Raw genomic sequence first — 17614 nt, forward strand, 5'->3', positions numbered from 1 at the left:
CAATATCCACAATACAACGAGTCCAAAATCAACATAACCTGAAAGGCCCCTCAGCAAGGAAGAAGCAACTGATACAAAACCGCCATTAAAAGCCAGACTACAGTTTGCAACTGCACATTGGGACAAAGATCGTACTTTTTGGAGAAATGTCCTCTGGTCTGATGAAACAAAAATAGAACTGTTTGGCCATAATGAACATTGTTATGTTTGGAGGAAAAGGGAGAGGCTTCAAGCCAAAGAACACCATCCCAATCGTGAAGCATGGGGGTGGCAGCATCATGTTGTGGGGTTGCTTTGCTGCAGGAGGGACTGGTGCACTTCACAAAATAGATCGCCTCATGAGAAAGGAAAATTATGTGGATATATTGGAGCAACATCTCAAGACATCAGTCAGGAAGTTAAAGCTTGGTCGCAAATGGGTCTTCCAAATGGACAATGACTCCAAGCATACTTGTTGTGGCAACAACGTCAAGGTATGGGAGTGGCCGTCACAAAGCCCTGACCTCAATCTTATAGAACATTTGTGGGCAGAACTGAAAAAGCGTGTGCAAGCAAGGAGGCTTACAAACCGGATTCCGTTACACCAGCTCTGTCAGGAGGAATGGGCCAAAATTCACCCAACTTATTGTGGGAAGCTTGCGGAAGGCTCCCCGAAATGTTTGACCCAAGTTAAACAATTTAAAGGCAATGCTACCAAATACTAATTGAGTGTATGCAAACTTCTGACCCACTGGGAATGTGATGAAAGAAATAAAAGCTGAAATAAATAATTATCTCTACTATTATTCTGACATTTCACAGTGTTAAAATAAAGTGGTGATCCTAACTGACCTCAGACAGGGAATTTTTACTAGGATTAAATGTCAGGAATAGTGAAAAACTGGATTTGGCTGAGGTGTATGTAAACTTCTGACTTCAACTGTAGTTTCCCACTGGAGACTGCAGACAGTGTTATCCAGATAACAGATCCTGTTTCTGGGCTCCGTCATGCCTTCAACACACATACTGCGCCCCCTATAAATGATGATATAGAAGCACGGACAGTATAGAGATTAGGAAAAAAGGAGAGACTGTCTCAAGATTGTCATCTTGTGTATTTCATGTCACAACACAGGAAATTAAGTCAGGATGTTGTGTGTGACGTCTTGTGTGTGTGCGTCTTCAAGATTTACTAGAGAGAGTGGAGGTTTGTGTGTGAATACCCATGATGCCGATCCTCTTCATTTCCTGGGCCACATCTGTTCCCCTGGGTGTTGTCTCAAGGAGAATGGAGCACTGATTGGCTGGCTTATGTTCTAAAACCTACATGGTCAGAATTCAGGCAGTGTTCCATGCTTTTTACTTTGGGCTAAAAGGAGCAGCACACACACACACACACACAGACAGAGGCCAAAGCATAGGTGAACTAGTCTGGCTCCAAAACAACTTGTTCCCATAACAATCCCTCTCAGGATTCTGCTTCGTAAGGCTTTTAATTTGGAGGGGTTTGTCCTTCTCCGTTATCATACACTTGAAGATCTCACCGACAGAATTTGAAATGTTATCAACACTGACATTTCAAACTCTTATCGAACATAAATGTTTCACTATTAAATCATGTTGATTTACAAATATGTCTGTTTCACCACATGTATAATACTAAGATGAGGGTAATAGCTCAAGACAAAGGAGAGAGTGTGACTTCCTCTTGTGTGTGAGAGAGATACGAAACAACTGCTGTGTCAGTAAGTCTCAAATTCCTCATGTTCCTCTCTCCTCACTTCAGTAGGAACAATCAAGGATTGGAGAAGAAGGAACCTAGGGTCTTGTCCTCCAACACTCTCCACGCTTTCCTGTGCCGTTTTGAGAAGGAGAAGAGAGGACACGAGGAATCTGCCGTTGCACCCAGAAGCTGAGTTCTGATTCTTTACCCTTCACCCAGAGTTGTGCTTTCGATCACTCCCCCTTATGCATTTAAAAGCATTGGAAAGGTGCAAGCATGGCTAGTGTGAGTTCCCTTACACCAGTCCATTCTTTTTAAAATCATGACAGGGAGTATAAGCGCACACACTTCAGGAGAAGAAACTGTCCCACAGTAGCTGCTGTTCTGTGATCTCCAGTATCAGTGCAGAGCAGGAAGTTAGCGTGCTAATGTAGCCTACAGTAACTAAGCAGTAACTAAACTCTGTTTGGCCCGAGGATTAAGAGACAAATTTGCTTATCTTTATCTCATTGTATTTATCTCTCTCCATCTCATTTTATTTCCCTATCTCTCCCTTTGTATTTCTCTCATTGTATTTCTCTCCATCTCTCTCATTGTATTTCTCTCCATCTCTCTCATTGTATTTCTCTCCATCTCTCTCATTGTATTTCTCTCTCATTGTATTTCTCTCCATCTCTCTCATTGTATTTCTCTCCATCTCTCTCATTGTATTTCTCTCCATCTCTCTCATTGTATTTCTCTCCATCTCTCTCATTGTATTTCTCTCTCCCTTTGTATTTCTCTCTCATTGTATTTCTCTCCATCTCTCTCATTGTATTTCTCTCCATCTCTCTCATTGTATTTCTCTCCATCTCTCTCATTGTATTTCTCTCCATCTCTCTCATTGTATTTCTCTCTCCCTTTGTATTTCTCTCTCATTGTATTTCTCTCCATCTCTCTCATTGTATTTCTCTCCATCTCTCTTATTGTATTTCTCTCCATCTCTCTCATTGTATTTCTCTCCATCTCTCTCATTGTATTTCTCTCCATCTCTCTTATTGTATTTCTCTCTCCCTTTGTATTTCTCTCTCATTGTATTTCTCTCCATCTCTCTCATTGTATTTCTCTCCATCTCTCTCATTGTATTTCTCTCATTATATTTCTCTCCATCTCTCATTGTATTTCTCTCCATCTCTCTTATTGTATTTCTCTCCATCTCTCTCATTGTATTTCTCTCATTGTATTTCTCTCCATCTCTCTCATTGTATTTCTCTCAATCTCTCTCATTGTATTTATCTCAATCTCTCTCATTGTATTTCTCTCCATCTCTCTCATTGTATTTCTCTCCATCTCTCTCATTGTATTTCTCTCCATCTCTCTCATTGTATTTCTCTCCATCTCTCTCATTGTATTTCTCTCCATCTCTCTCATTGTATTTATCACTCTCCATCTCCCTTATTGTATTTCTCTCCATCTCTCTTTGTATTTCTCTCCATCTCTCTTTGTATTTCTCTCCATCTCTCTCATTGTATTTCTCTCCATCTCTCTCATTGTATTTCTCTCCATCTCTCTCATTGTATTTCTCTCCATCTCTCTCATTGTATTTATCACTCTCCATCTCCCTCATTGTATTTCTCTCCATCTCTCTCATTGTATTTCTCTCCATCTCTCTCATTGTATTTCTCTCCATCTCTCTCATTGTATTTCTCTCCATCTCTCTCATTGTATTTCTCTCAATCTCTCTCATTGTATTTCTCTCCATCTCTCTCATTGTATTTCTCTCCATCTCTCTCATTGTATTTCTCTCAATCTCTCTCATTGTATTTCTCTAAATCTCTCATTGTATTTCTCTCCATCTCTCTCATTGTATTTCTCACAATCTCTCTCATTGTATTTATCACTCTCCATCTCTCTCTCTCCAATTGTAGGCCTTTTTCTCTCCCTTTCTCAATGCAGGACTACATCCCATTATCTGATACAGAAGCAGTGAAATATCCCCCTGAGCAAATGCTACTGTGTGTAAGTCACTCTGTGTGTACCCACTACGCATGCAATGCCAGTGTGTGTGCGTGTGTGTACACTACCAACGCTATACCAACATTTGTGACCAGCTGTGTGACCAGCTGCCCATTACCAGACCTTCCTCTTTAGATTATGTAGGGCACACACACATTTTAGAGGCAGCAGAAAATCCCATGGAAATCATGAGTCATTGCTATGGCGATAACATTTCAAAAGTAGACTGATATTCTGTTATTTGAAGTTAGTTTACATACTGTTGGCCTACCTATATGTCATTGATATTAGTACTTGACCTGCATGTGTTCCTGTGTGTGAGAGAGAGTGAGTGTGTGAGAGTGCAAGAACTATAGCAGCATTATTTACAATATAATACCCCAAGAATACTTCAATCAACCCAACCACAACACATCCATTTATTTTCTTAGAGCAGAATATGGGTTGATCATTATGTTTGCAAATCTGTGGCAACGATGGGAATAAAGTACTGCAATCTACAACATGGGCAAGTAATCAAACTGAATGAGAAAGAGACGGCTGTGAATAATCACAACTCAATACAGGGTTTGTACTGAGAATCTCCCTGGTGTTCTGTATTCTGTTATTGTACTGAGAATCTCCCTGGTGTTCTGTATTCTGTTATTCTCTCTATGTGGAACACTAATGCATTCTACACAGTAGTGAGACAATATTCCACTGCACCAAGTGCCACCTGAGTGAGTTCCCATCGTGTGAGTGTGTGTGTTGTGATTGTATGCCATATCAAGTAGCCCTGGCTGTGACGAATCGCTGAGCTCCCAGTAACACAATCCTAGACCCACCCAGGCTTAACACCAGTCTGTCATGTTTTTACGCTTTCTAATTCTAATGTCCATTTTCCTCTAATGGTTACCATGGTGATTATACAACAGAGTAGTATATGTCGACTGCATGGCTCAAATGGTGACAGTTTCTGCTGAACCAGTGCATCCAGGTATAAAGCTACATGGCAGCTCATAGGCAAAGTGTGAGTGAGTGAGTGAGTGAGTGAGTGAGTGAGTGAGTGAGTGAGTGAATGAGTGAGTGAGTCTATTTAAACCGACATCCCTTCTCTGAGAGGTCCTTGCTGAAGTTGTCCAGCTCTGTGCACCTGGCCTTGAGTTTGGCATCACTAGCACACTCTGTTGAGGTGGGCCAACGCTCTACCCAGGCATCCTTGCCGAGCATGTATGTGGCACTGAGAGAGAGAAAGAAGAGGGAAAGAAGAGAGAAAATAACCCCTTTAGGCAGATATTAACATGAACTTTATTGCTCTGACTTGCTTTGTCTTGTCAGTACTATAAGTGCATTATAACATGTCACTGCCTCTCCCCACCTGTTGGTGGAGCTGTCCTTGTACCAGAGGTCAGTTTTTGGCCCCGTGATGAGGTAGTCTGTACCCTCCTTCAGGTCCAGATCTCCTCTACAGCCAGCATGGGACAGGAAGACCTTAGTGTCACCCACACTGACCCCCTCCTCCACTCCTAGAGAGAGAGGGGAGGGAGGGAGGGAGGGAGGGAGGGAGGGAGGGAGGGAGGGAGGGAGGGAGGGAGGGAGGGAGGGAGGGAGGGAGGGAGGGAGGGAGGGAGGGAGGGAGGGAGAAACAGAGTTAACCATGTTTGAACTAACTCAGCATCACATTCTGAAACAAAGAGGGTAAGGAGAGATGGGTAGAGGACAGAGAAGGACTAGATGACATAAGATGCTTACCTATTTTTATAACCTGTGTGATCTTCATCTCATATCTGTCGTACTGACTCTGGCTGACACTCAGGACCTTGGCCTTGTACACTGGAGGACAGACGCGTGAGAAGCATCAGAAAACAGCAAAATACACTCGACTCAATCAATGATATGATACACTTGACTGTCCCCAAGGAACAATTTGACAGACAATTAAAGAAGCGTTAGATGATAGTTTTACCTCTGACGGACAACATTCATTTATAGCTGTACCATATACTGTACATGGTATAGTATTGTCTCAGTGTGACAGATTTACACATCTATAATGCCTATAACATTTATAGCTGTACCATATACTGTACATGGTATAGTATTGTCTCAGTGTGACAGATTTACACATCTATAATGCCTATAACATTTATAGCTGTACCATATACTGTACATGGTATAGCATTGTCTCAGTGTGACAGATTTACATGTCTATAATGCCTATATGTCTATAATGCCTATATGTCTATAATCTCTATAGCATGCCTATGTGTCTATAATGCCTATAACATGTCCATAATCTCTATAACATGCCTATATGTCTATAATGCCTATATGTCTATAATCTCTATAACACGCCTATATGTCTATAATGCCTATAACATGTCTATAATCTCTATAACATGCCTATGTGTCTATAATGCCTATATGTCTATAATCTCTATAACATGCCTATATGTCTATAATGCCTATAACATGTCTATAATCTCTATAGCATGCCTATATGTCTATAATACCTATATGTCTATAATCTCTATAGCATGCCTATAATCTCTATAACATGCCTATATGTCTATAATGCCTATAACACGCCTATATGTCTATAATGCCTATAACATGCCTATATGTCTATAATGCCTATAACATGTATATAATCTCTATAACATGCCTATATGTCTATAATGCCTATAGCATGCCTATATGTCTATAATCTCTATAGCATGCCTATATGTCTATAATGCCTATAACATGTCTATAATCTCTATAGCATGCCTATGTGTCTATAATGCCTATATGTCTATAATGCCTATGTGTCTATAATGCCTATATGTCTATAATGCCTATATGTCTATAATGCCTATGTGTCTATAATGTCTATATGTCTATAATGCCTATAACACGCCTATATGTCTATAATGCCTATATGTCTATAATGCCTATATGTCTATAATCTCTATAGCATGCCTATATGTCTATAATGCCTATAACATGTCTATAATCTCTATAGCATGCCTATGTCTATAATGCCTATATGTCTATAATGCCTATAACACGCCTATATGTCTATAATGCCTATATGTCTATAATGCCTATATGTCTATAATCTCTATAGCATGCCTATATGTCTATAATGCCTATAACATGTCTATAATCTCTATAGCATGCCTAAATGTCTATAATGCCTATATGTCTATAATGCCTATATGTCTATAATCTCTATAGCATGCCTATATGTCTATAATGCCTATAACATGTCTATAATCTCTATAGCATGCCTAAATGTCTATAATGCCTATATGTCTATAATGCCTATAACATGTCTATAATCTCTATAGCATGCCTAAATGTCTATAATGCCTATAACATGTCTATTGTCTATAACATGTCTATGTCTATAACATGTCTATTGTCTATAACATGTCTATGTCTATAACATGTCTAATGTCTATAACATGTCTAATGCCTATAACATGTCTAATGCCTATAACATGTCTAATGCCTATAACATGTCTATGTCTATAACATGTCTAATGTCTATAACATGTCTATTATCTCTATAACATGCCAATATGTCTATAATGCCTATAACATGTCTATAACGTGCCTATAACATGTCTATAATCTCTATAGCATGCCTATGTGTCTATAATGCCTATAACATGTCTATAATCTCTATAACATGCCTATATGTCTATAATGCCTATAACACGCCTATATGTCTATAATGCCTATAACATGCCTATATGTCTATAATGCCTATAACATGCCTATATGTCTATAATGCCTATAACATGTATATAATCTCTATAACATGCCTATATGTCTATAATGCCTATAGCATGCCTATATGTCTATAATGCCTATATGTCTATAATCTCTATAGCATGCCTATATGTCTATAATGCCTATAACATGTCTATAATCTCTATAACATGCCTATATGTCTATAATGCCTATATGTCTATAATGCCTATAACATGTCTATAATCTCTATAACATGCCTATATGTCTATAATGCCTATATGTCTATAATGCCTATAACATGTCTATAATCTCTATAACATGCCTATATGTCTATAATGCCTATAACATGTCTATAATCTCTATAACATGCCTGTGTCTATAATGCCTATAATGTCTATAACATGCCTATTACATGTCTATAATGCTTATAACATGTCTATAAGATGTATATAGTGCCTATAACATGTCTATAAATGCTTATAACATGTCTGTCTATAAGATGTATACAGTGCCTATAACATGTCTATAATTTATATAGCCTGTCTATAACATTCAGAACATAGCTATAACGTCTATAACATGTCTATAATGTATATAACATGCATACAATGCATATAACACGTCTATAACATGTCTATAATCTTCAGAACATATCTATAACATGTCTATAATGCCTATAACACGTCTAAAATGTTTATAATGTCTATAATGCCTATAACATATCTATAATGCCTATGACATGTCTATAATGCCTATGACATGTCTATAATGCCTATAACATATCTATAATGCCTATGACATGTCTATAATGCCTATGACATGTCTATAATGCCTATAACATATCTATAATGCCTATGACATATCTATAATGCCTATGACATGTCTATAATGCCTATAACATATCTATAATGCCTATGACATGTCTATAATGCCTATAACATATCTATAATGCCTATGACATGTCTATAATGCCTATAACATATCTATAATGCCTATGACATGTCTATAATGCCTATAACATATCTATAATGCCTATGACATGTCTATAATGCCTATAACATATCTATAATGCCTATGACATGTCTATAATGCCTATAACATATCTATAATGCCTATGACATGTCTATAATGCCTATAACATATCTATAATGCCCATAACATGTCTATAATGCCTATGACATGTCTATAATGTATATAACATGTCTATGTCTATAACACATCTATAACATGTCTATAATGCCTATAACATGTCTAAAGTTTCTAGCATGTCTATAAAGCCTATAACATGTCTATAATCTCTTACATGCATATAACATGTCTATGCCTATAACGTGTCTACAATGACTATAACATGTCTATAAGGTCTATACCATGCATACAATGCCTATAACACATCTATAACATGTCTATAATGCCTATGACATGTCTATAACGTATATAACATGTCTATGTCTATAACATGTCTAATGCCTATAACATGTCTATAACGTATATAACATGTCTATGTATATAACACATCTATAACATGTCTATAATGCCTATAATATTCCTATAAGATGTCTATAAATGTCTATAACAGGTCTATAATGCCTATAACATGTCTATAACGTATATAACATGTCTATGTATATAACACATCTATAACATGTCTATAATGCCTATAACATGTCTGTAATGCCTATGACATGTCTATAACGTATATAACATGTCTATGTCTATAACATGTCTAATGCCTACAACATGTCTATAACGTATATAACATGTCTATGTATATAACACATCTATAACATGTCTATAATGCCTATAATATTCCTATAAGATGTCTATAAATGTCTATAACAGGTCTATAATGCCTATAACATGTCTATAACGTATATAACATGTCTATGTATATAACACATCTATAACATGTCTATAATGCCTATAACATGTCTGTAATGCCTATAACATGTCTGTCTATAACATGCCTATAATATTCCTACAACATGTCTATAATGCCTATAACATGCCTATAACATGTCTATAATGCCTCTAACATGCCTATAACATGTCTATAATGCCTATAACATGTCTATAATGCCTATAATATCCCTATAACATGTCTATAACATGTCTATAATCTCTATAACATGTCTATAATGCCTATAACATGCCTATAATGCCTATAAGATGTCTATAATCTCTATAACATGTCTATAATGCCTATAACATTCATATAACATGTTTATAACATGCCTATAACATGTACATAATACATATAACATGCCTATAATATCTACAACATGTATATAATGTCTATAACATGTGTGTTATATTCTATAGTGAAAACAGATATAGCATACCGTGGTATAATCCTTTGCATGCGTGGTCCTCTCGTGCTCCATAGGGGACTGGATCGGTTAGGGACTTAGACACACAGCAATCACCTAATAGGAGAGAGACACACATCATCACACACACTCATGTATGGCACACACATAAACACACACACACACAACCACACACAGATACACACAAACACACACTCACCCTGTGTACAGCGACATATATTGTTCCTGCAGATCTGTGAGAGTTCGTCCTTGTCCTCTTTGGGGCTGTAGAAGCGACTGCAGCGGTGGTCTGATAGAGAGACACGCTATGTTAACATTTCTCCACCAGACAGAGAGAAATGATCAACTGCAATGTTTACAATAGCTTCTCTTGTTCGAGGGCATATGAAATATGGTCAAAACAAACCATAGTCCTACCTGGGTTGTAGTACTCATAGACAGTAGCAGTATCTACCTGGGTTGTAGTACTCATAGACAGTGACAGTATCTACCTGGGTTGTAGTACTCATAGACAGTGACAGTATCTACCTGGGTTGTAGTACTCATAGACAGTGACAGTATCTACCTGGGTTGTAGTACTCATAGACAGTAGCAGTACCTACCTGGGTTGTAGTACTCATAGACAGTAGCATTATCTACCTGGGTTGTATTACTCATAGACAGTGACAGTATCTACCTGGGTTGTAGTACTCATAGACAGTAGCAGTATCTACCTGGGTTGTAGTACTCATAGACAGTGACAGTATCTACCTGGGTTGTAGTACTCATAGACAGTGACAGTATCTACCTGGGTTGTAGTACTCATAGACAGTAGCAGTATCTACCTGGGTTGTAGTACTCATAGACAGTAGCAGTATCTACCTGGGTTGCAGTACTCATAGACAGTAGCAGTATCTACCTGGGTTGCAGTACTCATAGACAGTAGCAGTATCTACCTGGGTTGTAGTACTCGTAGACAGTATCTACCTGGGTTGTAGTATTCGTAGGCAGTATCTACCTGGGTTGTAGTATTCGTAGACAGTGACAGTATCTACCTGGGTTGTAGTACTCGTAGACAGTATCTACCTGGGTTGTAGTATTCGTAGACAGTATCTACCTGGTTGTAGTACTCGTAGACAGTGACAGTATCTACCTGGGTTGTAGTACTTGTAGACAGTATCTACCTGGGTTGTAGTACTCGTACACAGTGACAGTATCTACCTGGTTGTAGTACTCGTAGACAGTGACAGTATCTACCTGGGTTGTAGTACTCGTAGACAGTGACAGTATATACCTGGGTGGTAGTACTCATAGACAGTATCTACCTGGGTGGTAGTACTCTTAGACAGTGACAGTATCTACCTGGGTTGTAGTATTCGTAGACAGTAACAGTATCTACCTGGTTGTAGTACTCATAGACAGTATCTACCTGGGTTGTAGTACTTGTAGACAGTATCTACCTGGGTTGTAGTACTCGTACACAGTGACAGTATCTACCTGGTTGTAGTACTCGTAGACAGTGACAGTATCTACCTGGGTTGTAGTACTTGTAGACAGTATCTACCTGGGTTGTAGTACTCGTACACAGTGACAGTATCTACCTGGGTTGTAGTACTCATAGACAGTATCTACCTGGGTTGTAGTATTCGTAGACAGTAACAGTATCTACCTGGTTGTAGTACTCGTAGACAGTGACAGTATCTACCTGGGTGGTAGTACTCTTAGACAGTGACAGTATCTACCTGGGTTGTAGTATTCGTAGACAGTAACAGTATCTACCTGGTTGTAGTACTCATAGACAGTATCTAACTGGGTTGTAGTACTCGTAGACAGTGACAGTATCTACCTGGGTTGTAGTACTCGTAGACAGTATCTACCTGGTTGTAGTATTCGTAGACAGTATCTACCTGGTTGTAGTACTCGTAGACAGTGACAGTATCTACCTGGGTTGTAGTACTTGTAGACAGTATCTACCTGGGTTGTAGTACTCGTACACAGTGACAGTATCTACCTGGTTGTAGTACTCGTAGACAGTGACAGTATCTACCTGGGTTGTAGTACTTGTAGACAGTATCTACCTGGGTTGTAGTACTCGTACACAGTGACAGTATCTACCTGGGTTGTAGTACTCATAGACAGTATCTACCTGGGTTGTAGTATTCGTAGACAGTAACAGTATCTACCTGGTTGTAGTATTCGTAGACAGTAACAGTATCTACCTGGTTTTAGTACTCATAGACAGTGACAGTATCTACCTGGGTTGTAGTACTCATAGACATAGCAGAATCTACCTGGGTTGTAGTACTCATAGACAGTAGCAGTATCTACCTGGGTTGTAGTACTCATTGACAGTAGCAGTATCTACCTGGGTTGTAGTACTCGTTGACAGTGAGAGTATCTACCTGGGTTGTAGTACTTCGTAGACAGTGACAGTATCTACCTGGGTTGTAGTACTCGTAGACAGTATCTACCTGGGTTGTAGTACTCGTAGACAATGATAGTATCTACCTGGGTTGTAGTACTCGTAGACAGTATCTACCTGGGTTGTAGTATTCGTAGACAGTAACCGTATCTACCTGGTTGTAGTACTCGTAGACAGTGACAGTATCTACCTGGGTTGTAGTACTCGTAGACAGTATCTACCTGGGTTATAGTACTCGTAGACAGTAACAGTATTTACCTGGTTGTAGTACTCGTAGACAGTGACAGTATCTACCTGGGTTGTAGTACTCGTAGACAGTATCTACCTGGGTTGTAGTATTCGTAGACAGTAACAGTATCTACCTGGTTGTAGTACTCGTAGACAGTAACAGTATCTACCTGGTTGTAGTACTCGTAGACAGTGACAGTATCTATCTGGGTTGTAGTACTCGTAGACAGTATCTACCTGGGTTGTAGTATTCGTAGACAGTAACAGTATCTACCTGGTTGTAGTACTCGTAGACAGTAACAGTATCTACCTGGTTGTAGTACTCGTAGACAGTGACAGTATCTATCTGGGTTGTAGTACTCGTAGACAGTATCTACCTGGGTTGTAGTATTCGTAGACAGTAACAGTATCTACCTGGTTGTAGTACTCGTAGACAGTAACAGTATCTACCTGGTTGTAGTACTCGTAGACAGTGACAGTATCTACCTGGGTTGTAGTACTCGTAGACAGTAACAGTATCTACCTGGTTGTAGTACTCGTAGACAGTGACAGTATCTATCTGGGTTGTAGTACTCATAGACAGTAACAGTATCTACCTGGTTGTAGTACTCGTAGACAGTAACAGTATCTACCTGGTTGTAGTATTCGTAGACAGTAACAGTATCTACCTGGTTTTAGTACTCATAGACAGTGACAGTATCTACCTGGGTTGTAGTACTCATAGACGTAGCAGAATCTACCTGGGTTGTAGTACTCATAGACAGTAGCAGTATCTACCTGGGTTGTAGTACTCATTGACAGTAGCAGTATCTACCTGGGTTGTAGTACTCGTTGACAGTGAGAGTATCTACCTGGGTTGTAGTACTTCGTAGACAGTGACAGTATCTACCTGGGTTGTAGTACTCGTAGACAGTATCTACCTGGGTTGTAGTACTCGTAGACAATGATAGTATCTACCTGGGTTGTAGTACTCGTAGACAGTATCTACCTGGGTTGTAGTATTCGTAGACAGTAACCGTATCTACCTGGTTGTAGTACTCGTAGACAGTGACAGTATCTACCTGGGTTGTAGTACTCGTAGACAGTATCTACCTGGGTTATAGTACTCGTAGACAGTAACAGTATTTACCTGGTTGTAGTACTCGTAGAGAGTGACAGTATCTACCTGGGTTGTAGTACTCGTAGACAGTATCTACCTGGGTTGTAGTATTCGTAGACAGTAACAGTATCTACCTGGTTGTAGTACTCGTAGACAGTAACAGTATCTACCTGGTTGTAGTACTCGTAGACAGTGACAGTATCTATCTGGGTTGTAGTACTCGTAGACAGTATCTACCTGGGTTGTAGTATTCGTAGACAGTAACAGTATCTACCTGGTTGTAGTACTCGTAGACAGTAACAGTATCTACCTGGTTGTAGTACTCGTAGACAGTGACAGTATCTACCTGGGTTGTAGTACTCGTAGACAGTATCTACCTGGGTTGTAGTACTCGTAGACAGTAACAGTATCTACCTGGTTGTAGTACTCGTAGACAGTGACAGTATCTACCTGGGTTGTAGTACTCGTAGACAGTATCTACCTGGGTTATAGTACTCGTAGACAGTAACAGTATTTACCTGGTTGTAGTACTCGTAGACAGTGACAGTATCTACCTGGGTTGTAGTACTCGTAGACAGTATCTACCTGGGTTGTAGTATTCGTAGACAGTAACAGTATCTACCTGGTTGTAGTACTCGTAGACAGTAACAGTATCTACCTGGTTGTAGTACTCGTAGACAGTGACAGTATCTATCTGGGTTGTAGTACTCGTAGACAGTATCTACCTGGGTTGTAGTATTCGTAGACAGTAACAGTATCTACCTGGTTGTAGTACTCGTAGACAGTAACAGTATCTACCTGGTTGTAGTACTCGTAGACAGTGACAGTATCTACCTGGGTTGTAGTACTCGTAGACAGTATCTACCTGGGTTGTAGTACTCGTAGACAGTAACAGTATCTACCTGGTTGTAGTACTCGTAGACAGTGACAGTATCTATCTGGGTTGTAGTACTCATAGACAGTAACAGTATCTACCTGGGTTGTAGTACTCATAGACAGTGACAGATGAAGGTTGGAGGAGTCCCACTTTGAACGTCTGCTGCAGTCGGAAGATGATGGTCTCAGTCTCCTTGTTGGACACCTGGTAGCACAGGTAGACCACAGAAGAGCACAATGAAGCTACTTCCGGACACTGATCTAAGGCCAGTTTTGAGTTAATATTTTGCCTTTTACCTTTAAGATTTGGGGAGGGAAAGCTGATCCAAGATCTGTGCCTACAGGCCACAGGCAACCTCAACCCAGACAGAGCGGAAAAAAAGTATGACCAATCAACTTCTAGGGTTGACATGGTAACGCTGGTCTCTCTACGTTCAGGTCATAGAAATAGAATAAGATTCTATTGAGATTCTATTTCTATGGTTCCAGTATCTTGAACAGGTGAATGATGAAAAGCAAGTTACCCCTTGACACTGATCTAAGATCCCACCTAAAAAGTTAGGATTTCTGGGAGGATAAGCTGATCCTGGATCTGTTCTGGTACCTTGAAGAGGTGGATGATGAGGGAGCCTCTGTCACTCAGGTTGTCCACTATCTGGAAGTTGTTGATGTAACGGTCCACTGAGTTGGTCAGCTGGAGGCAAACAAAAACAAACAAACATTTTCAATATGCAACACGGTCACAATAAGCTACACTTAAACACACGCAGTCGAAATCAAGTTGGACATGGAGTCAAAGACCAGACATGTAGTTAGACAGCCATCTAGTGGAGACAGATGAACATTACAAGTTGATTAAAGGGATAATTCTCCTTAGTTACATATCTGTTTCCTTACCCTGTAAGCAGTCTATGGACAAGGTATGACAGCAATCCATGCTTTGATTTAGTTTCCCTGACATTGTTTCCAAATGCATATGTGGCACAAATCCCATTTAACGTTTAGCATTTGTGGCGCAAATCTCATTAAAGTAATGGGTCCGATATTAGCAATTTTGGGCATCTTGTTCAAATCATCTGTAAGTGACTTTGTTGAGCTTCACAATAAGTGTTAGATACTTTCCGATGATTTGGATACGATGTGCAAAACAAATAAAACATATCGGTCCCATGACTTGAATTGGACTTGTGCTACACCTGCTAAAACGTTAGCATCTGGAAACAGTGCCAGGGAAATAAAACCAAAGCATGATTGCTGTCATAACTTGTCCATAGACGGCTGACAGGGTAAGGAAACCAAGGTGTAACTTAGTAATTGGGGTGAACTGTCCCTTTAACGCGGGTTCCAGTACCATCTCCAGGTCTTCATTCTCTGGCACGAACCCAGTAGGAAGACTGATGTCCAGAACAACCATCCTGACCTCCCTTAGTCCCAGTGCCCTGGAGGAAGGAAAGAGAAAGAGAGAATAGTAGAATGAAGAAGAAGATGGAATGAAAAAGTAGAGTGTTATCCAATAGCAGTAAGTCCCCTAGTGTATTTCAGAGAGGGGACCAAAGGAGAGTATGAAAAGACAGGTAGCCTAGACATTCAACATAGTACTGTATAATCTCACCTGACATTAATAGTGATCCTGTAGGACTTCTCTGCATCTGGTGGAGGCTTTTCTGTCAACGGGGTTAAAAAAGACTGGGATTGAGACTAAGATTGAGATTAAGATTAAGATACAAATGGAGATTGAGAGCTGGATTAACCTACCACTAGATTCTGCGATGGTCACGTCCAAATCAAAGTTCTTGCAGCTGCTCTTCTCATGCACCTCAGGGAGCTCGTTGTAGTAGGTCACCACCTAGGTCAGAGGTCATTAGACCAGGAAGTGACAACACAAACAAATATGACGTCATACATCAATGTGACAAGATGATCATAGACAAGCTCTACTATCATGCATCGACTAATGGCCATAGACATGTGTTGTGGTCATACCTCTAGTATACCTTGCCCCTTCCCTTTGGCCTCCACTCTGAATCCCTGGTCTATAGGAGCCTGAGTGAAAACCCCACAGAAGAGGGGAGATGGTGAAAGAGGAACATGATACATCATGGTTCCTAAACCTAGGCCACATATTTGACATAAGATACAGGTAGGTTGGGAGAGAAGAAATGGTGAAAGAGAGAGAGAGGAAGAGAGAACAGCATCCCTCCTACCCTGGAGGAGCGTGCCACGTAGGAGGTCCTGGGGTCGAAGTGGTAGCGCTGGTCGCTGCGGCCCTGGATGCTCAGGTCCACCTGGAGACTCAGGTCATTGGGAGGTTTCTTCATCAGGTACCCAGACAGACCCTGCAGAACAACCATGGTGGGCTGGGGGAGAGAGAGGAAGCAGAGAGATTATTATAAAATATGTACTGGATTGTGTGGAGATCCAAATGACGGAGGGCAACAAACTGGACTGGTTAGTGACAACCTGCAATAACACTGTTGACATAAACTCAGCTCACTGACATCATGCAATACTCGTTTCCAATGATGTCACTCAGTACCTGGGTGGATCCGTAGCCCCCGCCCCTGCGGCGCTGCTCATTGAGCCACTCGAAAGGTGCGGCGGCTTCAGTCATGTGATGACTCTTCACCAGGGCTAGCAGGGCGTAGCCCGTCGCTTCCAGAGTGAACAGGCGGTTCTCACTGTCTGGCCAATGGGTACCGTCTGGAGGAGGGGAGAGAGGGAGGAAGGAGGGAGGGAGGAGAGGGAGAGAGGGAGGAAGGGAGAGAGGGAGGAAGGAGAGAGGGAGGAGAGGGGGAGAGAATAACAGTGAAGCACAGCAGAGAATAGAGAGGGGGAGAGAGAGAGAAACAGAGATAGACAGACATTTCCCTACCTGGAGAGGCAGCTTTGAGTAGCAGGGTTTTTAAGAACAGTGAAGGTGTCTCGTCAACCAGAGACAGAGCGTAGGCAGAGATGGCCAGAGAGTAGGGCCTCTTCAGACTACCATACGTGCTCCTCAGATAGTTGGCAGCATTCTGGATCCCATTCTAATACAATACAGTAGAATACATCTTCACTGTCTATCCATTAGTTTGGTGGCTTATTAATTCCATTCTTATATGAGCAGAGGGATAAAGAATAAACCTGAATTTGAACACAAAAGAGTCGGCAGAAAAGCCCCATTTCCCAACACCGCCATTTACACCGGTTGGATTAATGGTCAGCCATGGCGCATGCAAACGCAGCGTGATAACAGGTCGGACAACAAAATCCAAGATTCACCA

At 40.4% G+C, this 17614-nt stretch overlaps 1 protein-coding gene across 2 annotated transcripts in view; it reads right to left on the minus strand.

Moving 5' to 3' along the window:
- Positions 1 to 4084: 4084 nt before the first annotated feature.
- Positions 4085 to 17614, minus strand: part of LOC109876033 (complement C3) — a 38351-nt gene continuing 24821 nt past the window's right edge. For both annotated transcript variants that reach the window (XM_031833368.1, XM_031833362.1), the window contains exons 31-44: positions 17224 to 17377; positions 16888 to 17051; positions 16556 to 16708; positions 16335 to 16394; positions 16107 to 16197; positions 15964 to 16015; positions 15703 to 15790; positions 14956 to 15045; positions 14451 to 14556; positions 9947 to 10036; positions 9760 to 9843; positions 5429 to 5509; positions 5055 to 5202; positions 4085 to 4916 (exon numbers count right to left, since the gene is read on the minus strand). In XM_031833368.1, the coding sequence (XP_031689228.1) occupies positions 4769 to 4916; positions 5055 to 5202; positions 5429 to 5509; positions 9760 to 9843; positions 9947 to 10036; positions 14451 to 14556; positions 14956 to 15045; positions 15703 to 15790; positions 15964 to 16015; positions 16107 to 16197; positions 16335 to 16394; positions 16556 to 16708; positions 16888 to 17051; positions 17224 to 17377 (1509 nt within the window). In that variant the 3' untranslated portion in view covers positions 4085 to 4768. The remainder of the gene's footprint in view (positions 4917 to 5054; positions 5203 to 5428; positions 5510 to 9759; positions 9844 to 9946; positions 10037 to 14450; positions 14557 to 14955; positions 15046 to 15702; positions 15791 to 15963; positions 16016 to 16106; positions 16198 to 16334; positions 16395 to 16555; positions 16709 to 16887; positions 17052 to 17223; positions 17378 to 17614) is intronic.

The sequence above is a fragment of the Oncorhynchus kisutch genome, linkage group LG1 (assembly GCF_002021735.2).
Source record: "Oncorhynchus kisutch isolate 150728-3 linkage group LG1, Okis_V2, whole genome shotgun sequence".
NCBI classification, from domain to species: domain Eukaryota; kingdom Metazoa; phylum Chordata; class Actinopteri; order Salmoniformes; family Salmonidae; genus Oncorhynchus; species Oncorhynchus kisutch.